General features: G+C 54.1%; 6 protein-coding genes across 6 annotated transcripts; 4 read left to right on the top strand and 2 right to left on the bottom strand.

The window, feature by feature from the left end:
• Positions 1-2,571: 2,571 nt before the first annotated feature.
• Positions 2,572-4,428, top strand: LY79DRAFT_197401 (uncharacterized protein). Its single transcript, XM_060551433.1, has 2 exons — positions 2,572-3,267; positions 3,318-4,428. The coding sequence occupies exons 1-2, from the start codon at positions 2,705-2,707 to the stop codon at positions 4,273-4,275; spliced, it is 1,521 nt and encodes a 506-aa protein (XP_060414166.1). The 5' UTR covers positions 2,572-2,704; the 3' UTR covers positions 4,276-4,428.
• A 1,513-nt stretch (positions 4,429-5,941) lies between these two features.
• Positions 5,942-7,084, top strand: LY79DRAFT_515424 (uncharacterized protein; the record flags this gene model as incomplete). Its single annotated transcript, XM_060554712.1, has 2 exons — positions 5,942-6,329; positions 6,405-7,084. The coding sequence occupies 2 exons, from the start codon at positions 5,942-5,944 to the stop codon at positions 7,082-7,084; spliced, it is 1,068 nt and encodes a 355-aa protein (XP_060414165.1).
• A 1,318-nt stretch (positions 7,085-8,402) lies between these two features.
• Positions 8,403-11,853, top strand: LY79DRAFT_606958 (uncharacterized protein). The gene is made up of 3 exons (XM_060561889.1): positions 8,403-8,507; positions 8,572-9,467; positions 9,530-11,853. Exons 1-3 carry the CDS (start codon positions 8,505-8,507, stop codon positions 11,538-11,540), a joined length of 2,910 nt encoding a protein of 969 aa, XP_060414164.1. The 5' UTR covers positions 8,403-8,504; the 3' UTR covers positions 11,541-11,853.
• Positions 11,854-12,034: 181 nt separating this feature from the next.
• Positions 12,035-14,199, top strand: LY79DRAFT_703518 (uncharacterized protein). The gene is made up of 2 exons (XM_060564968.1): positions 12,035-13,585; positions 13,693-14,199. The coding sequence occupies exons 1-2, from the start codon at positions 12,384-12,386 to the stop codon at positions 13,937-13,939; spliced, it is 1,449 nt and encodes a 482-aa protein (XP_060414163.1). The 5' UTR covers positions 12,035-12,383; the 3' UTR covers positions 13,940-14,199.
• Positions 14,200-14,720: 521 nt separating this feature from the next.
• Positions 14,721-17,926, bottom strand: LY79DRAFT_197305 (uncharacterized protein). Its single transcript, XM_060551431.1, has 2 exons — positions 15,230-17,926; positions 14,721-15,171 (listed from the first exon to the last, which is right to left on the bottom strand). Exons 1-2 carry the CDS (start codon positions 17,491-17,493, stop codon positions 14,868-14,870), a joined length of 2,568 nt encoding a protein of 855 aa, XP_060414162.1. The 5' UTR covers positions 17,494-17,926; the 3' UTR covers positions 14,721-14,867.
• Positions 17,927-20,143: 2,217 nt separating this feature from the next.
• Positions 20,144-21,075, bottom strand: LY79DRAFT_197361 (uncharacterized protein). Its single transcript, XM_060551432.1, has 2 exons — positions 20,305-21,075; positions 20,144-20,213 (listed from the first exon to the last, which is right to left on the bottom strand). Exon 1 carries the CDS (start codon positions 20,913-20,915, stop codon positions 20,451-20,453), a length of 465 nt encoding a protein of 154 aa, XP_060414161.1. The 5' UTR covers positions 20,916-21,075; the 3' UTR covers positions 20,144-20,213; positions 20,305-20,450.
• Positions 21,076-22,165: the final 1,090 nt, after the last annotated feature.

The raw sequence follows: 22,165 nt of genomic DNA, 5'->3' as shown, positions 1-22,165 counted from the left end.
ATCGTTCATGGCGATACAGGAATTCTTACCCTTATTCTGCGATCTTTCCTTGATTACGGAAAGTTTTCGGTCCTTGAACAGTCGCAGACCAGGCTGGCGGGCGGGCTACTTGTCGTTGGTGCATGCTCTACGAAGCAAAGACTTTGACTGTTGGCGCATGGGTTGTTTACGGTTGGTTACCTGGCCTGCCACGTTTTCCCGTCCTCGAGCCCGAAGAGCGTTCCATTGGTAGCATTCGCCTGGCAGCCGGCCTCCAGCATGCAGCATGTGTGCGACCAACAGATCGCACCGCGTATTACGCCACCCCCACACACCTTTGTAGTGGTTTTATCTTCTGGGTTCTTTACCTTAACCAATCGGCATGGCTTCCTAGATGTTGAGAACTGCATTGGTTCCGCGGGCCAACGGACAGACTGCTCGGCGATGGTTGTGCGGGCTTCAATCTGATTGCCCGATGGTGGACAGCAAGCCTCGTATTGACTCGAATTGTAGGGCTTAAGAAGACGTGGATTGATATCTGCCTATGATTCTGCATCGGACGAACTTCCTGCAACGGGTTAATACTTGTAGGGACAGTGCTGTCTCGATGTATTAATCAGTAATACATCAGTGGGAAACGTGTAAGTCAAAGCACCCACATATGAAACACCCCCACATATGGAACACCCATAAATGCCTTATCCCCCACCACCTCCTTTACCACCACCAACTTCAAACTATTATCACTTTTTCTAACCTTTATTAAATTGCCTTATTTTTTTAGAATCCCTTCCTTATACCCTAATAGTCTAGTATACTAAATATAAGATTAATTAGGTAATCTAAGCTATTACTAATAGCTAGGGACTAAGAAGGTCTACTATTTAATATAGTATCCCCCTTTTAACCCTTTGTAACTGGATGTATAGTATTTAGCCTAGAAAAATTGTATTTAAAGACCTCTAGTAACTATTAACTGCCTAGGAGACTAGCCTAGCTGCTTAGGTAACTAAATAGGTAGACCTTAGGCTGCCTTTAACTTATTAATAACTAAAGGACTTTGCCTATTGTATCCTTTATACTATAAGGGATACTTAACCTCTAGGTAAAAGGTAAATAGATAGCTTTATTTAAAGGAACCTATCTATTAAGGTCTAGAGAAGTTAATCTATTAATTTAAGGTATATTAATAGGGCATTTACTAAGGTTATTAGGGACTAGTTTAAATATCTTACTGTACCTTATATCTAGGCTATTAAACTAGCTAATAGATATAATATAGATAAGACTAGTATCCTTAAGAGTAAAGGTAATAATAGGCTAGTGCTAGGCAAGGCTATAATAAAGGTAGTAAGAAAAAAGTAGCCTAGATTATAAGCCTAGGTATTTATTATTAAGTGTATATTTACTAAAGGTATTCTTATTTATCCCTTAGTTATATATAAAGGTAAAATAGTCTAGTAGTAGTAGTTCTCTTTAGATCTAGGCCTATATAATAGATAAGAGTTTATAGTAATAGAGAATAGATAGACTACTAATATTACTACTATTAAATAGCTATAAAGAGTTTTTTTTCCTTAGACTAAGCCTTTTTAGCCTAATTAGGCTAGACTTCTTATCCTAGATAGGTATAGGAGCTATATAATAATAGATTTTATATAGTTATACTATACTAATAACGTCTATTTTTTATTCTTGCTACTATATACCTCTTATATCCTCTAGCTACTTAACTAGTTAGTCTTTAGCCTTATTAAGGTAGTATATTAGAAGAAGCTTAGATATTTTAGTTAGTAGATTAACTTTACTATTATAAGTAAAAGGAACTTCTTTTTTTACTATTAAAAGGCTTACTTAGCTAGTCTAACTGTTAGTAATATTAAGAGTAGCTAGAAATACACTAGGTTATAGCCTATTAGTGTTATAAAGCCTCTAATAAGCTCCTATTTATTACTAGATATATTAGCACTATTAGCACTATTAACACTAGTTAACAAGAGGGCAAAAGTGGCCTATAAGGCCTAGGATATAGAGGAATAGGCATCTGCCTTATTAGTAGTTAGGTAGTCTACGCTAAAGAAGGTATAAGACCTTAAGGATTAACTGTATTTATTTAGCTAACTAGACTAACTAAAGTAAAATATTACTATATAACGCTAGCTCTTTAGAAAGGTTAAAAAAGGCTTCTAACAGTAGTCCTTTAAGTTAGCTACTGCCTAGCACTAAATAGAGCTTCTCTAGGCTAGGGTTAATAATGCTGTTAGCAGGAAGAGGAAGGCTATTACCCTGGATCTAAACACGAAGTTTGCAATAATTAAAGAGGTACAGTAAGCCTAGCGTGAGGCTGGCGATGCTAAAAGTGAGCCAGATGAATCCAGCGCATTAGAATTACCTAGTGAGGCTAAAAGCTGCATTATTGTTGCATCTAGAAAATGTTGATAGTTAATTGAAAAGGGTGGTGGTTGACATGATGGCGATGTTTTAGGTGTTCTATATGTGGGGGTGTTTCATATGTGGGTGCTTTGACTTAATTGTAAAAACGCCCAGTCGCGAGGGCTCTGTCGGTTATATAAATCATTCTACGGCCGCACTCAAACCTTGAAAACTTCGACATTTTCTGCTCATGCTAACTCCTGTATTGTCTTTCTATATCTGTAATCCTTCCCATAATTTCATCCTGAGAGAACATCCTTCTACATTTAATTGGAGACCTAGTTAGTACATCATGGCCTCTCAAACGGAGTCGGCTCAGCTTGTAGAGAGCTGCGTCAAGCTTTTCCAGGCACTTTCTGCCGACTCTTCCTTCGGCCAGCTCCAAACGCTTGTCGTGGAAAACGAACGCCTCAGAACCAAGACATCCGGCCTCCAGACCGCGTACGACGTGAATCTTCAGACCCTGACGGGCCTCCAGAGTGAAGTGGCGGTGGAACGCGGACGGACAACAGCGAAGGCTTCCCAGCTCGCAGCCACCAACAACACTGTGGCCGAATTGAAGAAGAACATTGAAGAGATCGAGGCTACGTTGAAAGATAAAGAGAAACGGCTTAACGTAAGTGCGGAATTGATGACGAAAATGCAAGGGGATTTCAAGAAAAATGAACGTGAAACCCAACAGTTGAAAAAGACTCTCAAAGACGTTCAGTCGGAAATTGAGAAAGCGAAGCAAGACGAGCGCGAGGCTCGACAACAGCTGAATGCGGCGCAAGCGGAGCTAGATAAGAGGGAGGCCCGGTTGAGAAAACTGGACAGTTTCGCAGTAAAGCTCGAACCAGAGCCCTCTGTTGCCACGTACGTTTGCCTTACCAGACTTAGTACCGTCATTCTAACATGCGAAGCAGTCTGAATCAATTGGGTGCGATATTCAAAGATTCGTTCTCATTAATGCGCAACTACCTGGGAGTCGACCTGGCAAACGATGTGTTGAGCGATTCCTCTATGTGGGACAAGATACGCAACAACATGGCGGTCAAGCGAGCCATTCCTGTCCCTTCGACGAACTCGTCTGATGCCAAAAAGATGCGAGTTGCTGCCTCCTTGGCTATTCTCGCTTTTGCGTTGGAGGAACACGTCTTCCAGCCGACCTACTTGTTGGGCGATAACGAACTGCCAAAACTGCTGTACGAGCTATCAACTTCAGACTTTGAAAAGGAGGCGCACCTTCGTTCGGTCCTCTTGACGCTGTCCCCTTCCAAGCATAAGGCCCATGCTTCGGAACGAGCAAAGAAAGCCAGCAATTGTCTGCTCAGCTACATGAGCCCCTTGCTGCCGGCGAGCAAGCAGAATGGGTTCGCCTCGGCCCTTGAGAAAATCTGTCAGGACGCGAGCCATTGTTGGGGGCGCGTACAACGGTTGGCCGACCGAGTGGAGCTGATTATGAGCTACGACATTGTTCCCGACAAGGACACCTGGAAGCTGATGGAGTTTCCGGGAATGGACGGCCAGCCGTCGAAGGCCCAAGGAGCCCCTCCGCCTGGCGGCAAGAAAAACGGCGCAAAGCCCAAAACGGAGGCGTCCGGATCCAGTTCGGGGGCAGTCGAAAACTTTGAGGCCGTTGTGTGGCCCACCTTCGTCTTGTTCGACGAGAACGACGCTCAAGAGACTCTACACGAAGGTCTAGCGCTGAATAAGTTACAGGTCAAAGACGCCCAGGAAGAGGAGAAATTGGGGTTCAGGGCCGGGCACAGACGGATGACGAGGCAAGATTCGCGGAGGCAAAGCATCCAAAACGGGACCGATGCGGCAACGAAGAAGGATTTTTTATCCGCAGGAGCTGGCGGGTCATCAGGAGGCAACTGATGCCGTCGTTGTGACTGTGCGTGTGTTTGGTGAGATATGATCGATTATGTTGTTCGTTAAGCGTTGCGTGATTATGGGTAAGGGGGGTGGACGTTAGTTCTTCGTATCGTAATACCACTATTGTAAACAGATCCAGCTCTGATAGTGACGGCCTAAGGTAACTGCAAAGTAAATTGAGCATCACCGTATCTTGCAGCCACAAGAAAAATCAGCTATTGCGTCGACTTCTGAGCGTTTCTCACGCCCGTATGCCACGTCAGATCGGGGGCTTCGGAGTGATGCCCGCTCTGCTTGATTAGTGTTACACCAACAAACACTTGTTGGTTCTGAAGGCGGGCGGTTAGGTGGCGAGCCTGCATAAGGACTCTTGGCTGATCTCTCGAAAGTGTATGAGTTTCCAACTACGTTGCTTACTGTTTCTGGTTAGGACTGCAGTTGGTTGAGTATTAGACGTGAGTGGGCAGACACAAACAGGTATCAACCCCACCGAGGTACGCAGAGAGCGCCAAGGTAATAATCGGTTGGTTCTTCTACATGAAGTCGCGAAAGACGAAGCCCGGGACTGAAGCCCGTTTGATGTTTACTTTCTCTGAGGACTGTCTAGCTGTCTAACCTGTGCAGTCCCAATGGCCCATAGATGCCGAGCTTTGCGTGATCCGCGTTGCAACAGAACGCCTGGCCGCTGCCCGAGCCGTCCAGAGATCCAGCTTCCTGCACCACGGAAACTTGCCCTACACCATCTTTCGTGCAATACAACCTGATAACACGAGTTCCTATTTTTTTTTTTTTTGTATTTGTTGATGCCTTAAGCTGTTGGTGAAGTCTTGCCTACCCAGTCACCTCGGCTGAAAGATACTGATCCAGGTGGTTGCATATGCAAACTGATATGGATGAACGATTTACCCCTTCAGAGGCTTTTAGAAGGTATCAAGGATGCCAAGTGTCTCCACTGTTTTGTTTTGTGGCTGTTTTCAGTTGCACGGCTTCATTCGCGGAGAGTTATTCGACTTGGGACTTTCTTCTCTATTCACAGCGGCTGGGAAGGCATTCCGTAGGGTGGCTGGCAGGGCGAGTTGCAAGGCAGTTTTATTGAGGTGGGCAAAGTTCGTAGCCATGATCAGGTTGACACACATGCTGATCTTCCCGAACGCTCATGTTCGAATTGAGGACGCATCCGGTGATCGTAAGACGAAAAGCTCAGCTCTGAGCCTTGGCGGTGCTCAAAGTACTAGCGGACGCCTCAGATCCGGCTTCATCCTCAGCCTCATAATCCAAATTTCTTGCAATTATGCCTTCATAACCCCGAAGTTTCTGGAAACACGCAGGATTTTCCTGTCTGGTTTCGCCGTGAGACGTTCGTTGCCTCCCTGTCTCACTTTCACGGCGAGGGTGGTATTGTAGAGAGAGGACGAGTTGCGCCACACAACACCACCGACGACAGCAGATGATATTCCTTTCTTGGCCCGGTAGCATTGTATAAAAAATTTTGAGAACTAATGTAAATCGACGGCTTCGACTCTCGGCCCTTCTTTCACCCCCTAGAGACGTTTCTGTTATATAACCTAGCACTGGTATAGCCGCTTTACTATATAAGTTTTGCTTCCTTTCTTCACTCCTAAGACCCACAGCACAGAGCCGTCTGATCTGAGCCGCAAATTATATCACAATGCTATTTGACCCTGTCTTTCTAGCCGTTACTGGCGTTTTTATCCACTCCGTACTAGCTTATGAAAGCTTGACCCTTCCCAACGAAGCCGCCCAGCTCGACTCCCTCTTCCTCGGCATCGGATCGTTTGGGGCCGACATCAACATCGCCGCCGTTAGCTCTTGTGAAACGCGCTCAATGAAGCCGTGCGGCAACGGCAAGTGTATCCCTTATGATGCCACCTGCTGCTCAGGGGGAGGGTACTGCGAGGATGGCAAGTACTGTACCGCCCTTGGGTGTTGCCCAGTCGGCAAAACCTGCTCTGGCCCACTTGAGGGCTGCGGAGCTGGGAGAGACAACTGCAACGGCAAATGCATGCCCGCCGGCAATGTATGTTGCCCTAGCGGCGGTCACTGCGACGCCGGGGAAACATGCCAGACGGACGGGTGTTGCCCCTCGGGTGCGGTATGCTGCCCTGGCGGAGGATACTGCGATGCCGGAGAAACATGTACGGAAGACAGGAAATGCAGAAAGCCCGGCGGCGGCGGTGGAGGCAGCACGGGGCCGTGTGGCACCGGACAGACAAGCTGCGGGTCTCACTGTATGCCGTTGGGGGCAACTTGCTGCTCCAGTGGCAAGTACTGCGACTCGGGGGAGACCTGTCTCTCGGAGGGCGGGTGCTGCCCATCCGACACTGTCGGCTGCGGTCCATTCAAGTGTATACCCACGGGCACTGTATGCTGCTCGGACGGTAGCTACTGCGACGCCGGGGACATATGTATAGAGAACGGGAGGTGTCGACGGAGGAGCGGAGCTGGTAACGGCGGCGGCGGTGGTGGAGCCGAACGCAGCACGACGTCAGTTCAGCTGACGGGGACGACATCTGCTGTCAAGACGACGACGACATCTGTTGTCAAGACGACGACATCGCGGGATCTGGATCGGCCTGCGCGGGCATCTTCGACCTCATCAACAAGGATCGATCGCGACTTTGACTCTGGCTCAACCTCGACCCCCAGTATGCGGTCAAGCGAGCAGTCCGAGACGCGGAGACCAACAACTGGAGGGTCTACTTCTGCTGCAGCCGGGGGATTGTACAGGCTACCTATGCTCACATTAGAGGTTTCCGCGGCTACTTGGGGTGCGGTCATAGTATTATGGTAAAGTCTAGCAGTAAACAATGACAGTTTTAATGGTCACGTTCCTGTGGTCGTCTGTGGCCTCTCATGTGCTGACTCTAGAATTGAGCCCTCCAGGGGATTCGGGTGCGTTACTGAAAGAGATAATATGTGAGTTCGGTATCATGATATGTCGCAGTGTGAATTATCATCTCAACAAGCTCCAAGACATCACCAGCTTGTTTATTATTTTTTCTAGATAGATAACTTACAGTGGCGTAGGTAAATTAGGCCATTGTTGTTGTCAGGTGCTACAGAGCGGGCACCCAGGGGGGACTAGTAGTGGGCCTATAGATAGATAAACTATTACCTAGGATATGAAAGAGGGATCTAGTAGGAATTAAAGTTTAGGAAAAGGTAAATTAGAATAAATATTATAATTAACTAACCCCTAACTATACTATTACTAGACTCCTTTACTTTATATAATCCTAGCCTCTTATAATTCTACCCTATAGCTTCTGTTTCTACTTGTGTACATCTCCACTAGTATAAACTATATGGCTTGGCAAGTTTTACACATAAACCTGGCAATAATGATCACGCTAGACATCTTGATATGTCTCTAGTCTAAATAGTCTCAAAAGACAAACTCGTTAAACTTCATTAACTATAACCCCTGTACGTGCTAATTCACTGCGTTTACAACTATACTAGGCTCTTAATCAACACTCAAAAGAAGTTTAATCTTCGGTACAGCAGCCGCCTTTCCACACTGTATATCAGTGTGTAGTTTCATGCTGTTCAGCTGGGGCTCCGTAGATACGGAATCTCGGCGAACATACTTGAGCTATTGATTTCTGTGTCCGGGTAGTGTCGCCTTCAACGGCGCCTTCATCTTATTGCATTGCGCCGGGATACCTGTTGAGGTCATGTGGTCACGTAACCCACCTTGCCCCTGCATTGGCCAGCCTCGGGCCAGCCACTTCACCTCTGCCAGCGATATTTGCTAGCAGACTCTCTAGCTTCTTCACCTTCACATTCGTCCCCCATATACGCACTGTTGTTGTCCTTACTTTCTTGTGTTGCGTCTCTCGCAATATCAGTCGATGCTCAAGCCGGCGTGGGACCAGTTACTGCGGAGACCCGGGAGAATGGCCGACCCCGCCAGGGTCACTACCACCTACCTGCATGGAAGAGCAATGATTAGCAAGGGTTAACTCGAATAGTTCCATCAGCAATGGTACCCATGTAATATGTTTGATGGTACTGGCTGACGGCGGCAAAGACTGCAATGTCATTGGTCACCAGGATCCCGGTATGAGATGGGCACCGCATCAGGCTGCAGAGTCCTGGACAGCGCGAAGTCAACGACGAACCCCGCGCCGACCACCTGAGATTCTACGACTTAACAATTCACTCTCCTTCGAGAATTCACTGGTGATGCAAATGATATATAGTTCGAAATGGTAAGTCGTTTGACTTTACTTACTGTCTCTTCCAGCACAGCATCTGATCTTTACTGGATAATAGTCTACTGTACCTGCCACAGCTCGAAAGAAACTCGCCCTCGATAACTATCGCATCGGTTGGATCTGCCCACTCCATGTAGAGCTGCAAGCCGCGCTGGCTATGCTTGATGAGGTCCATGAGAAGCTGCCACAACCGCGCACCGATCCCACCGTCTACTGGCTGGGAAGTATCAATGGCCACAACATTGTCATCGCCGGTTTGCATCAGCCGGGAAACTGCACGGCTGCCATGGTAGCTACTTTCATGCAGTCAACTTTTCGTAATCTAGAATTCGGCTTGCTGGTAGGTATCGGCGGTGGTGTGCCTACCAGATCAGAGGCCGGCATGATACGCCTCGGCCACGTGGTTGTCAGCAAGCCCAAGAATGCCCAATCCGGCGCAGTCTACTACAGTCACGGCAAGTCAAAGGATGGCGTCTTTGAGCGGACCGGATACATCAACAGCCCGCCTGTTGCCCTTCTCCACGCCGCGCAGAGCCTGGAAATCGATCTGGAAGCGGCAGAAGACTGCCCCATCTCGAGTAACATCGAGCGGATCCTCTCGAAACACAAGCTGCGATCCAAATACAAACACCCGGGTGTGTCCAAGGATCACATGCGCGGACCCGAAGACGAAGAGACGGATGGAATCATCGTTCATCGGGGTACCATTGCATCGGGCGAGCTTCTGCTCAGAGACGCCGGTCTGAGGGACAAGCTAGCCAAAGAGCACGGCGTGCTCTGTTTCGAGATGGAGGCGGCGGGCGCCCTCACGGATTTCCGATGCCTTGTCATCCGGGGCATCTCCAACTACTGCGACGCGCTCAAGAATGACGACTGGCAAGGCTACGCCTCAGCGGCAGCGGCGGCCTATGCAAGGGAGCTCTTTTTTCACCTACCGGTTGCGATGGAGGAAAAGTATGACCCAATACATGAATCCGGTATAGACTCCAAATTTGCTAAAGTCTACCCCGACATAGTGTTCGGCCTCGTCACTTCATCGTACCATTTACGCAAAACCGCAACTTTGTAGGGCGAGAGATCTTCCTCGAGGAGCTTCGCGTGAAGCTCTGTGTGGACGACGGGCCACGACGCCTTGCTATCACTGGCCTTGGCGGTATTGGTAAGACGCAGGTCGCCCTGCAGACGGCCTTCTGGCTCAAGGAGAACCGGCCGACGTGGTCCATATTCTGGGCTCAGGCCTACAGCATGAGCGCCTTTGAGAAGGCATGCAACGGCATTATCGACAGGGCGGGCATCCAAGTGGCCAAGGACGAGGATCCAAAGGAGGCCGTGCAGCGGTTTCTTAACTCGCGGGATGCGGGAAACTGGCTGCTCATTGTGGACAACGCCGACGATGGCCAGACGATGTTCCGGTCAGGCGCCTCTCCCGGGATCAACAACTTCCTTCCGGCAAACGAAGATGGGCGCATTCTGTTCACATCGAGGTTTAAAAGGCTTGCATTTGAGCTTGCCGGCAAGGAGATTCTCGAATTGGAAAAGATGACCACGTCCGAAGCCAGGAAATTCTTCGAACAGCTCATGCCGGAGGAATCAGCTCGGCCTATCGGGTTGGTCGAGGACCTCCTCGCCCAATTGGAACACCTTCCTCTTGCCATCTCCCAAGCAGCAGCACATCTCCGTAACAACTGCATCTCAACGTCCATCGAGGACTATCTGTCAACCCTCAGGGGCACGGAGAAGGAAGCAGCTGGCCTGCTGAGCCGTGAATACCGAGACCACACGCGATACGATGACGAAGACATCGGTCACGCCGTGGCGACCACGTGGCTCGTTTCCTTTAGGCACATGGAGCAGATGACAGACTCGGAAGCGGCCATGGCTCTGCTAAAGTTCATCTCACAAATTGGGCCTGCATCTATTCCAATGGATCTTCTACCCCGACGGAACACAGAAGACCTTCACTGTGCTATTGGAATCTTGGCCAGTTTTGCATTCCTCGAAAGACGACCTGGAACCAACTTACTCTACATGCACCCTTTGGTTCATCTCGCCAGCCGAATCTGGTTCGAAAAGAAAGGATTAGCGGGTGATATCCGTGAATTTGCACTAATTTATATTCGGAGAATACTTGCCTCCCGCGTGCGGGAGGATAGCGAATTTTCGCGAGCATGTCTACCCCACGCACTGAAACTCCTCGAGTCCAGGGGCACCGATCGAAGTTGGGGATTGAACGAAGCGCGGTTAGCAAGATTGACGGCGACGTTCTTGACGAGGGATTATCGACTCCGAGAATCGACCGCGCTCTTGGAAGATACTGTGGCAGCCTGCCGTAGGACATTGCAACCAGACGCGACCATCTTGCTTGAACTACAGAGCGAACTTGGGATGGCCTACGGATTTGAAGGTCAAGTCAAAAAGCCAGTCAAGCTTTTGGAGCACGTCGTAAAGGCGTTGGTAGAGACGCGTCCGAAGAACGACCCGAGACGACGCGTACATCAGTACCGGCTTGCGGGCACATATCGCTTATCCGGACGAGCAAACCCGGAGAGCGACAAGAATCGACTGTCGGCACATTTCAACGTCGCGCAATTCTATTGCATGACAGGACAGCTAACAGAAGCTGTAGAGTTGCTGGAACACGCGATACCAGTGTGTCAGGACACGCAAGCGGAAAATCGCAGTTTTCTCTTATCGCTACAGGTATCACTTGGAAAAGCGTATTTCGAAGCCGGACGGCACGGAAAGGCCACGGAAATAATTGAGCATGCCGTAAAATTACAAGGCGAGGCACCAGGGGAGCTCTACAGTGATCGCCAACAGTACTTGCAATACTCCCTCGCTATCATGTACGAGGCTGCCGGACGAGTCGAGGAGGCGATCCAGCTGCTCAATGGCGTTGTAGCAGTTCGCAAGAAGACACTGCCCGAAGGCCATGCTGGGCGAATAAATGCGGAGCGCCTTCTTGCACGGATGGTTCGGAGAATGTCGGAAACCCAAAAGGATATGTCATTGGAGACGGACACGTAAGAGACTTTGAGCGGGGACGCCACGGCCGCCCCGGTCTTGACGAACCAACCTGCAGGATACCAACCAGCAGAAGGCATCATGAGACGAATGGACCTGGAGATTTAGTATGCAGATTCGTAAGATTTTAGTTTTGACCAGAAGGTCATCGTGTGTCCCGGCAACACTTGGCGAGGCGGGCTTTGAAATGTGTTGCCTGAATAGGAAACCCGGCGGTGCCGGATCCGAGTGGAGCAAAGGGGTTCGGGGAGCAACTACCGGGCCGGGCTCGGTATCGCACGGGCCGACGACGGTCACTTCTTTGACGAAAGACGGCTGGAGCACGCCAATCGGTAACGCATCCTATTGATCAGAGACACTCTCTTCGTTTGTCTCCAGAGCTGCGGATCGGGATCTTCTGGCATGCGGTCAGGTGTCTGGGTAAGAAACCTCACCTTACCACTTTAAGCACCCGGCATCTGCATTCCAACTTCCCCTCCCCCCCCCCAAGCAGAGGACCCGCTTCGACATCCCGGGTGCCCCGGGGGGCAAAAAAGCTCCGACCCCACATGCATTCCCCGCCAAGAGGGCAACTCGCCAGGAACTCCCACGACGCCGGGGAAGATCATGTTGTATCCTGGCGGTGCGGAGGGGAACATGCCCACGCCAGAATGCTGACCGCCTGCTTACACTCACTCACTTACCTACCCTACCTTACTTTACACGCAACTCATCTCGGCCTCCCTTCGCTTCACCCTCCTTTCTTCTCCATCTCATATATCTCACATCCTCTCACGTCCTCGCATCCCACTCCATCATAAACCGCCTCCTCCCACACATCTTACATCCTCTCGAGTCCTTCCCGCCATGGACCCCGACCCCCTCCCAGCCCACCTGTCCAAGATCCTCTCCCTCTCCCCTCCCCAGTCGACGCACCCGCCCTCCACCCTCACGGGACCCCTGACCTCCCACACCGGCCTCGCGTACCTCTTCCTCGCCGTCTCGGCCGCCCACCCCCGCCTGCATGTCCACTCTTACCCGGCCACCCATTGGGCCCGCGCCTACATCTCCAACATCCCAACGCCCTCTGCCCCGCTTGTCCCGTTCCGCGACGCCGCCGCCGCCGGCCGCCGGCCGCCCCCGCAGACATCTGACAGAACACGCCCCGACGCGAAAGACTCTGACCACCACCACCACCACCACCACCAGCACCACCCCGTCGTCCTCGGCCTCCTCTCCGACGCCCTCGCCGGCCCCGCCGTCCGCGCCTGCGTCACGCAGGACCTCGCCCACGTGCGCTTCTTCCTCTCCCTCCTCGCCCCGGTGCTGGCGCACATCCTCGACGCGCGGCCCCTTCCCTCGCCGTCAACAGAGTCGCCGCCGCCGCCGCTACCGACCTGCCTCCTCCACGGCCTCGCGGGCACCCTCTACCTCCTCCGCCTGATCCGACACTGGGTCCCCTCCTCCGCGCCCCTCGTCTCGCGCGCCATCGTCCTCGTGTCGGACTACCTGCTCTCCCCGTCCACGCCCTGGACGTGCCCGTCCCATCATCATCCTTCTTTCTCATCCTCCTCCTCCTCCTCTTCCTCCTCTTCTTTTCCTCCCCACAGCGCTCTTACGCTATCGCCCTCGCCCTCGCCCCTTTCAGAGCACGTCTCGCCCGCCGACCGCCACGGCGCGGCCCACGGCGCCCTCGGCACCGTCACCCAGATCGTCCTGACCTCGCCGCCCCTCGCCCCGGCCCTGACGCCCCGCCTCGCCGCCCTGCTCGACCTCCAGCTCCCCGACGGCGACTGGCCCGCCCCGGGTCCCCCCCTCAACAACGACGACGAAGTCGTTGACGGTGACGCCCACCACCCGGCGGCGGGGGGCGGCATCGGCTTCGCCTCCGGCCCGCAAGGGCTAGTCATCTCCCTCCTCTCCCTCCGCCCCTTCTTCCCGACGCTACAGGCCCGCATCGACGGGGCCGTCGCCGGCGCGCGGCACCTGCTCTGGGCGCGGGCGCGGGCGCGGACGCGGGCGCCTGCGACGGACCAGAGCCTCTTTTACGGGGTGCTGGGCACCGCGTTGTAAGTTCCTCCCCCTTCTCCTCTCCCCACCGCGCCATCCATCTCGTCAACAACCTGCCCACCTTCACTACAAAACCACACCCCCCCTCAGACTAACACACCAGCAGAGCCCTCCCCAAAGGTCCCCAACGAACCCACCTCCTCCCCCTCCCCTCCGCCCCTCCGCCGGAACGCAAGTCGTTCGCCGCAGCTAGCATCAGCAGCAGCAGCACCACCACCACCGCCACCACACCACCGACAGCGACGACCACGACGCCCGGCGCCCTGATGACATCCACCCCCCCGGGCGCCGCGTGGGCCTACTCCGTCCGCGAGAGGGAGGCGCCGCGGATGATCTTCTACAACGACATCTAAAAACCCCCCTTCCACCCCCCTCCTCCTAATTCCACGAACCTCCACAAGACAAAGCAGGCATCCAACCGTACCTAATCGTAATCGACCCTCTCCCCCCTTTCAGAACCTCCACTCCGTGTTCAGGTGTTCCCCTCCCGTCTTTTCGCCTCGGCGAGATGATGAGGCAGACGCAGCATACGACACTCACTTTCACTTACGGCAGCTTCCTTAGACGTGGACAGGGACGGCTAGCCGCGGAAGCGCGTTCATCAGCACATAGGGGGGGGGGGGGGGGGGGGGCAGCAAGAAACCCCTTCCTCCTCCGACATCCCCGCAAGACACAGTCGTACTAGCATCACAGGATATACGCCCCATGACAAGACACGCCCGCCTCGGACGGGCACCGAGGGTTGAACTTTCAAAAGTCAATGGAACCTTCACCTCGCGTCACGCACGTATGCACCCACTCCGCAAAGGCATTGGCAATGGAATTCGTATTCCAAAAGGCGTCCGCTCCCCCCCCTCCCCCCTCTATGGGGAAACAAGACGACGGGTATAATAGTCACCCACTTCCTCTGTACCGTCGGCTCTCTACCACCTTATCTACCTATCCCCCCTCGCCTTTCTCGACATTTGACCCCCTTCTCTCGGGATAGGCCAAGTCGGCCAACGAGCAAACATTTCAAATCTGAAAAAGAAAGAAAACTGATCGGAGCGAGTGTGTAGAGGTTCCCCAGTTCTCCGCCGGGCCGTATGTGAATATTCCGGCCATGCTGCCCAGTAACACCATCCCAAAGTGTTTGCCCAAGAAACCCCATATTACGCCATTTATGTACGTCCCATCCTCCCCATGCGACCTGTTTCGGTCGTGCACGGGGCGAAAGCTCAGAATTGCCGCCATAAACCCAGAAAGTAAAATTGCAAGATAAAACCGTGCGCGTGGGCCGGATCACCTGTTACGGTCCTCCTGCGACGATCGGCTGGTTCGAGAGGATGTCCCGAAGCTACCCGATAGCAAGCCTAGCCATCCCTCGGGCCGGGTCTGGCGTCCTCTAGGCGCAGGTGAGAGGATGCCCTGTTCCATGTCATCGCCCCGGTCCCTTGAACCGGATGCCTCGGCTTCTACCTCATCGTCAGAGTCGTCGTGGTACGGCTCGTACCGAGGGCTGGACGGAGAGCCGCGTGCCAGAGATCGCACGACATCGCCCTTGCAAATAGGGCATGTGCGACGGCGTGTCGTCAACCAAGGTGTGCTAGGAGTTCGTTAGCAAAAGAATGTTGCAAAAGTTTTTCAAGATAGATGTCACTTACATGCACTCGACGTGGAACTCGTGACCGCAAGGCAAGCTCATGACGCGGCTGACGCCGTCGACGTACTCCTCCAAGCACACGACGCACTCGACTTGCCGGCCCATGTACTTCTTCCACTCGCTCGAATAGCTGCCGTTCGGCTTCTCGTGCTCGGGCCGCAGGGGCGACCTGGGCATCTGCAGGGCCGAATTGACGGACAGCAGACTCTCCGACTCGGGGATGCCCGTCGTCGTCCTAGAACGAGGCCTTGACCGTGCAGGGGTCTGCTGCAGCAGGGGCGTGGTGGGGGTCGGGGTCGTGGGCGATGGCAGCCTCGGTGAGGGTAGAGGCGAGGCCGCGACGGTGTGGTAGGTGCGAACAGGCAGGCGCTCGACGACCGACTTAGGCGCCCTCCAGCGTCTCCTGCGAATACGCGCACGCAAGATAAGCAGAGCGTAGACGACGCTCAAGGTGATCAAGGGGCTGACCACGAGGACCAGCAGGGTGTCGAAGAAGGGGCTGGAGCTGGTCGAAGGCGTAATGGTGACCCACAGACCGTCATGTCCAACTGGCTCGTTATCGTCGCCGTCGTCGAGAGTCGGCTTCCTCGGCACGGGATGCTCGTCCACGGTTTTGTCTGCCTTGGAGAAGTCGGCGCCGTCATCGTCGCCAAAGATCTTTGACATGATGCCGCTGTGGGCGGAAGAGCCCTTGCCGGAAGAGGCGGAGGAGCCCTTGGCCTCAGCAGGAGGCATATCAGGGTTATACTCGCCGCTTCCCGGGGTGATGCTTCCACCCTTGGGGCCGCTGACGTCCTTGCCCTCCCTTGCGTTGCTTCCCGGCTTGCCGGTCTGCTCGGTTTTGTCGACGCTGTCCTTGGAGGTCGGCGCATCCACCAGGTCGGGGTCACGCCAGTCCTGGACGCCAATCTGGAAACTGTCCTCGTTCTTGCGGGGCTCGGGGACCTTGTCCTTGCCCCTCTTGGCAGCCTTGCCGAGGCTGTCGCGGATGGCCCTGTCCTTCTCCTCGCTCCAGTCGTCGACGAGGACCCAGTTATGGCGCCCGCTTCTGGGGGGCTGGATGCTGCCCTTGCCGGGCCGCGAACTGCGACCCCAGCTGAACAGCCAGCGGAAGAAGCCGCCGCGGGAGCTGCTCATCTCCTTGGTCTTGGTGGCCTTGGTGTCCGAGGCAGCCTTGGCCTTGGTCTTGGGCGGGGCCGTGGACTTGGTCTTGGGGGTCGGTGTGGACACCGGGGCGGCGGCGGCGGCCTTTTGCTTATTCTTCCTGTTCTTCCGGTTCGCGGCGTCGGAGTGCAGAACCTTGAGGGCGGGGCGGCCGTGCTCGTCGATTGTGTCCTCGATATAGCTGCCCGGCTGGGTCAAAGACGAAAGCAGGTGCGCCGTGGTGCGAGTGGTGAAGACGGAGGGGATGGAGATGTTGGAGGTGTCGCCCCTGGCGAACATCTGGATCAGAGGCCCGCCCTTGGTGTTGTCGCCGACGATGAGGGCGATGGCGCCGCGGCGCTGGGCCCACTTGGCCTTCTCGAGGAAGCCGCAACCGCCGCGACTAAGCAGCACGATCTTGCCGGCGATCTCCGCGGCCTCTTGTATCGACTGGATATCGGCGTGGGTCGACTCGGCGGAGACGGCGCTGTCGTGGTGGTTCGGTTGGTGCTTCCGGGCGAGGCTCTGGTGGAGGTAGTCGTCGGTGCCGTCGTCGAGGGGGCGGATCTTGGACTTGAGGCGGGTGGTGGGGAGGCCGACGACGCCGGGGACGGCGTCCTTGTCGTCGTCGTCGGCGGCGGCGGCGGCCTTGTCTCGCTTGTGGTGGCCGGACTTGCCAGCAGCAGTGGCAGCCTTGGCGTTCGACTTGGAAACAGCCTTGGAGGCGGACTTGAGAATGGCGTTGGCCTTACCGTCTTCCCAGCCCGGGATATCGGTGCAGCCCAGCTCGCCCTCGCCCTCGCCGTCCTGCAGGTTATCGTCGGAGAAGCCGCTGCCGATCCATAGCTGGCCGCTGAGGCCCTTGTTGGGCAGGCTAGGGCCGAAGGCGGCGGGGCGAGCGACGAAGGAGGTGCTGTTGTCGTCGGTCAGGCTAATGGCAGCATTCGGGGTGAAGATGGAGAAGGGCGCGGTGAAGGAGAAAAGACTCTGGAAGCGCGATGGCGAGGCAGAGGCCGGGGCGACGACGGTGTTGGAGCGAGCCAAGGAGACGACGGAGCGGCAGAAGAGGAAGAGGGAGGCGACGAAGAAGAGGACGATGATGGCTATTCTAGGAGTACGCATGGTTGGGATCGTGTCGGGTCGGTAAGAATACGGGAGGAAGGGAATATAAACAAGGACGCGAAGTCGAATGCTCCCGGTGTGGTGAGTGTTTGTATGTAGAGATGACGGGCGGGGGGTATCCGGGCGGTCGGCGCGGCGGCCGGGCAGTCGAGTCTGGCGATAACGGCAGCGAGAGAGCACGAGAGTCGAGTCAAGGTAACGGACCGACCAGCTGCTGTCAGTGGCTCAGCGGCAATCTGCGCAAAGTCGGAACATGCGCAGAGTCATGAGGCGGGGACAGGAGGAAGAAGAAGAAGAAGAAGAATGAGAGGCCGTCTGGGGTTGTGTGTCGAGGCTGAAGTGAGAGACGAGTGCGGCAGAAAGGCGGAAGGAGGTCGGGCAGCAGCGTCTGTCGGTGTCTCGCTCTCTGTCTCGGTCTTGTGATGTGCGGCGGGAAGCGTCGGGCCAAGAGAATAGACGAAGAATTGGGGGGGGGCTCTTGGATTTTTCTTTGGGGGGACCAAGGGAGCGAGTGGCAGGCTTGGTGTGTCGATCAGGTTGTTTTAAAGAGGACCGGCTGGAGGAGACTGGCTATGGGAGAAGTGGCCGATTCTTTCGTCGAGTTGGAGTCGAGGCGAGTTGGTGCAGCAGGTGGATGGAAGTGAAGGTGTGCACGCAGCGCAGAGCAGGGCAGCGCCATACATACGTATAACAGCGAAGGATAGGGAGGGTGAGAGAGGGCGAGAGAGAGAGAGAGAGAGAGAGAGAGAGGCCGGTGGTGGATGGATGGATGGAAGACGATGGTTGGATGGTTGAATGGGATGGATTGGGGATGTGGGTGGGAGGCCAACCAACAGCCGATTACAGGTACTCCGTACACAATAATTACTAGCGTACGGAGCCCGCTGCGTGCCTACCTACGTGCCCACCTAGGTAGAAAGAATACCTATACCTACCAAGGTACGTAGCGCCTGGATATCGACTCGGGCGGCGCGTCTGGTGGCGGGGCGGGTGTTGATGCTCGGGGCCCGGGGCCTCTCGTTCTTTCTTTGTTTCTTTCTTTCCTTCTTTCCTTCTTTCTTTCTTGTTACTACCTGCGCACATACCGTAGTATTACCGTGCCTTCCAACTTTACCTTTACCAGACTAGGTACGTACCTCGTGGCTGCAGTGTAATACCTGTACGTACCTTAAAATAGGTAGGTGCCTGCCTAGGCCAAGAAGCACACATACGTAAAGGGCTGTAGCGTCATTGAACTTGGTAGCGTAGTGGTGCAGCGACCGACACGCGAGCTCTCGGGCGTCCCATCATCTCCTCATGCCCGTGGAAGTGAAGCGACCGACTGAAGGGGGGAGTACCTAACTCTGCCTGACTGACTGGGGTTGGGGGGGTTCGATTGTACGGTGTACAAACACAGGTCACCATCCATCCATCCGGGATGAGTGGCGTGTACTGTACATGCATGGCACTCGGTTCGACACCGTTCGACACCGCTCGAGAGGATTCCAGCGGTTGCGGTACCGATGGCGGCAGCGGCAGCGTCAACGACAACATCCCGGGATGATATTCTCAGCTGTTCTCGGTGTGACGTGAACCACCCAGGTGCCTTGGTAACGTGCTGTACTGCTTTACTCTGCTCTGCTCTGCTCTACTCTACCATACGCCGAGTGGATGAGGGGGCTGAGAAGCACGCCATACGCGGCAACCGAAACAGGACGACATGGTCGAGGTGTGTGTGTGGCCAGGGGGAGGGGAGACGCTGGTATGGCCGCGCCGGGTTTGGCGGCACAAGGTGACAACACCACATGGTCATGCTCGCCAAGGTTTTTTTTAGGGTGGCCAGTCCTGGCGGTTTCTTCTCTTTCCTTCTTTTCCATCTGCATCTTCTTCTTTTTTCTTCGGCCTTGGAACCCCTCGTTTTTTTTGCTTCGTCTTGGCATCTGGTGGCGGATGTCTCGAACTCTTCCATGGCCTTTGCCTGAGAGAAAGGAAGAGCCTCCATACTTTTGGTGTCCCATTATCTCGGCCCCCCCCCCCTCCAGTTCCACACATGATGCTTCAGGTCGCCCAGATGAGGCAGTATGGCAGTAGTAAGACAGTAAAGTATGGGATAGGTGCAGTTGACGTCTGTCGCGCCATAGGTGGATCAACTGGATGTCGTGTCGCCTGACAATGACAGGCACCAGGCCAGGCCCGACGATCTTCTTCGCGTGCTACCGTACTTGTACGAATTGTAACAATGTACTCCGTACCTTGCGTAGGTGGATGAAGCCCACGCCTAGGTAGGTAGGTACTATAGGTAGGTAGCTAGACCCTGCTGCTATGCTTCCCTCGTACCTAGATTCCGTCCTGACGATCATCTTCAATCGACGCGCACCTTCATTAAACACTCCCTTTTTCTTTTCTTTTTTTTTTCTTTTTTTTTTTTTTTTACTTTGGCAGAGTTCACGAAGCATCACCGGATACGACGACGGGAAATGAGGACCAAGTACCAAAACGTAGCCCTTGTCCGACAGTCGAGTCGGGAGAGGGGGGAGAGGCGGGGCATTTCAGAGGCCTCACACAGCGCTCGAATCATTGATAAGTCCGGCCTCATGAGCAGCGGCCAACATTCTGTTTCATTCCAAATCCACGCTCCCCTTTGGCCGCCATCCGTTATTGAAACTAGGTAAGGGTCGTGGTCGTAGTGTACGTAAGTAGTCTTCCGATCAAAGATCAAGGGGGACGTCTTGAACAAAGAAGGAGGGGGGGGGGAGGGCGGTGGTTGAAAGGTCTCGTCCCGGCTCGGCCTAGCGGTGGAAGGGGGGAGGAGGCGCGGCAGGGCAAAGAAACTGAATCAGAGGGAAAATGAGGGGAAGAGGAGGAGTCAAGGAGAGAGGGGGTGGGCGAGGGTTGGAGAAACACTCAAAGAAACCTAACCCAAAACCCATCTCCCTCCAAGCTGACCGGGAGAGAAGCTTATTGTTCTTCACTGCTACCTATAACCTAATGCCGTATGCGACTCTCCACAAAACAAAAACAAAAACGAAACCTTCGGGGTCGAGATGGGCAACTTCGCCAGAAACGCGAAACCTTACTGAGGTTTCTCTCCTCCCCTTCCCGAAGCGCGCGAGCAGCTTTTTGAGAGAGAAGAGGAAAGGGAGAAAAGAAGAAGAAGAAGAAGAAGAAGAAGAAGAAGACCCTGAGTGATGTGAATCAAGACCTTCCTTGACCCCCCTGCCCGCAGTAAGTATATCGTCAGTCTCCTTCGGGACTTCACGTGTCCTGCATTCCAGCGCAACCCTCAGCCGCGGTCTCTTATCATGTACAGTACATTCCCCAGCGTCGTAGTGTTCAATGCGCCCGCCCCAGTTCTCCCCGGGGCCCCCTTCTCTCCCGCGACTCGCATGACGAACGGACGAGCGAATAGACACACAGGCGCGCACCCCGTCAGGGCGTCTCATCTCGCACTTCCTCTCTCTCACTCTCTCTCTCTCTTCGCCGTCCAACACTTGCAAAAGCTCCCTGCTCGGCCGCAGGAGAAAAAAAAAACTCAATTCATCCCGAGTCTAGCAACCAGCCAGCCGAACAAGCAAAGCGAGCGCGCCCAGGCAACGAACCCGTCGGACTGCATCGCATCGCACGATTCGTATCCCCTACCCACCCCCTTATTAGTTTAGGTTGATAAGATGGTTCGTTATATACTACGGATGTGCACTCAAGGTCGTCCCCCGTCCCGAGACGCGTTACAGAGTCCGCTGTACAGAGTACATCTTCCAAACCCTTCAGTACGAACGAGCTCCTTGTCCATCGTCTTTCCCAGCGCCCCGGCACTCGCACTCAATCGGCGACAGTAGCTGCCCCCGTTCCAGCCTCTTTTGTTCAGCCTCCCCCTTCCCGGTCTCCCCTTCGTTTTCTCTTCCTCTTTCCAACATCCCCCGCGAGAGCGAACACTCCCACCTGCCGCATCGGGAACCCCGTCGACCCGCGCACCTGGGACGTACCTGGGGCGTTCCTGACGTGCCCGAAGCCCTCTCTTGAAAACCCATCTCGTTCAGGAAAGCAGGCAGTCAGTCTAGTCTTTGCTCCTTACCTACCTAGGCAGGGCAGGTACATACTCACTGTAATAGGAGGTAGCTACCCGTACATCTTTCCCCACCCTTCCAGCTCTACCCAATCCGGCATAGCGCGCCGTCTCCCCGTCGCCCCCCCCCCCCCCCCCCCCTTGCCCTTCATTCTTCTCCAGCATGTAAACCCATATTTGTTTCACAACCAGGGGGAACATGCGTCTTTGACGTGTCCGGTTGTGAAACGGCACTTTACAAACACACAAGAACAACCCTGCCGATCACTCTCTGTCTCTCTCTCTCTCTGCCTGTCTGCCTCTCTGCCTGTCCTAGCGTGGCCCAAGGCCGCCGCGGTACCCACGCATTTCTTGGAGCGCCGCTGCCTTTTTCTTGTGTACGATGGCAAAAGTGCATCTGCCTCTAGGTGACGCCGTAAAGCCGAATTCCCGTCCACAAATAGAGAAGGTGAGATTTGATTCGTATTGCACAGATTGTTTTTGTTGTTATTGTTGAGCTATGGCAACTGCCCCTCTCAAATTCATCATACTGCGTAGCGCCCGCCCGTCGAGTCAAGTATGGCCGGCATTTGGTAGGGGGGCATAAGGAAAGTGAAACCTCTGATCAGATGAAAAGGAGAGAGACAGAAA

This window comes from Colletotrichum navitas, assembly GCF_030913465.1.
Source record: "Colletotrichum navitas strain CBS 125086 chromosome Unknown LY79scaffold_29, whole genome shotgun sequence".
Classification (NCBI taxonomy): domain Eukaryota; kingdom Fungi; phylum Ascomycota; class Sordariomycetes; order Glomerellales; family Glomerellaceae; genus Colletotrichum; species Colletotrichum navitas.
Note: the sequence above shows the minus strand (reverse complement) of the source record. Positions and strands in the feature narration are given on the sequence as shown.

Bases quoted from the DNA above. Each gene is read 5' to 3' on its own strand.
- LY79DRAFT_197305 (XM_060551431.1), bottom strand. From the start codon at position 17,493: ATGCGTACTCCTAGAATAGCCATCATCGTCCTCTTCTTCGTCGCCTCC. The intron at 15,172-15,229 runs GTAAGTGACATC...ACGAACTCCTAG, and splicing joins GAGTTCCACGTCGAGTGCAT to CACACCTTGGTTGACGACAC.
- LY79DRAFT_197361 (XM_060551432.1), bottom strand. From the start codon at position 20,915: ATGAGACGCCCTGACGGGGTGCGCGCCTGTGTGTCTATTCGCTCGTCC.
- LY79DRAFT_703518 (XM_060564968.1), top strand. From the start codon at position 12,384: ATGGACCCCGACCCCCTCCCAGCCCACCTGTCCAAGATCCTCTCCCTC. The intron at 13,586-13,692 runs GTAAGTTCCTCC...ACACACCAGCAG, and splicing joins GGGGTGCTGGGCACCGCGTT to AGCCCTCCCCAAAGGTCCCC.
- LY79DRAFT_197401 (XM_060551433.1), top strand. From the start codon at position 2,705: ATGGCCTCTCAAACGGAGTCGGCTCAGCTTGTAGAGAGCTGCGTCAAG. The intron at 3,268-3,317 runs GTACGTTTGCCT...CATGCGAAGCAG, and splicing joins CCAGAGCCCTCTGTTGCCAC to TCTGAATCAATTGGGTGCGA.
- LY79DRAFT_606958 (XM_060561889.1), top strand. The intron at 9,468-9,529 runs GTATGACCCAAT...ACCCCGACATAG, and splicing joins CCGGTTGCGATGGAGGAAAA to TGTTCGGCCTCGTCACTTCA.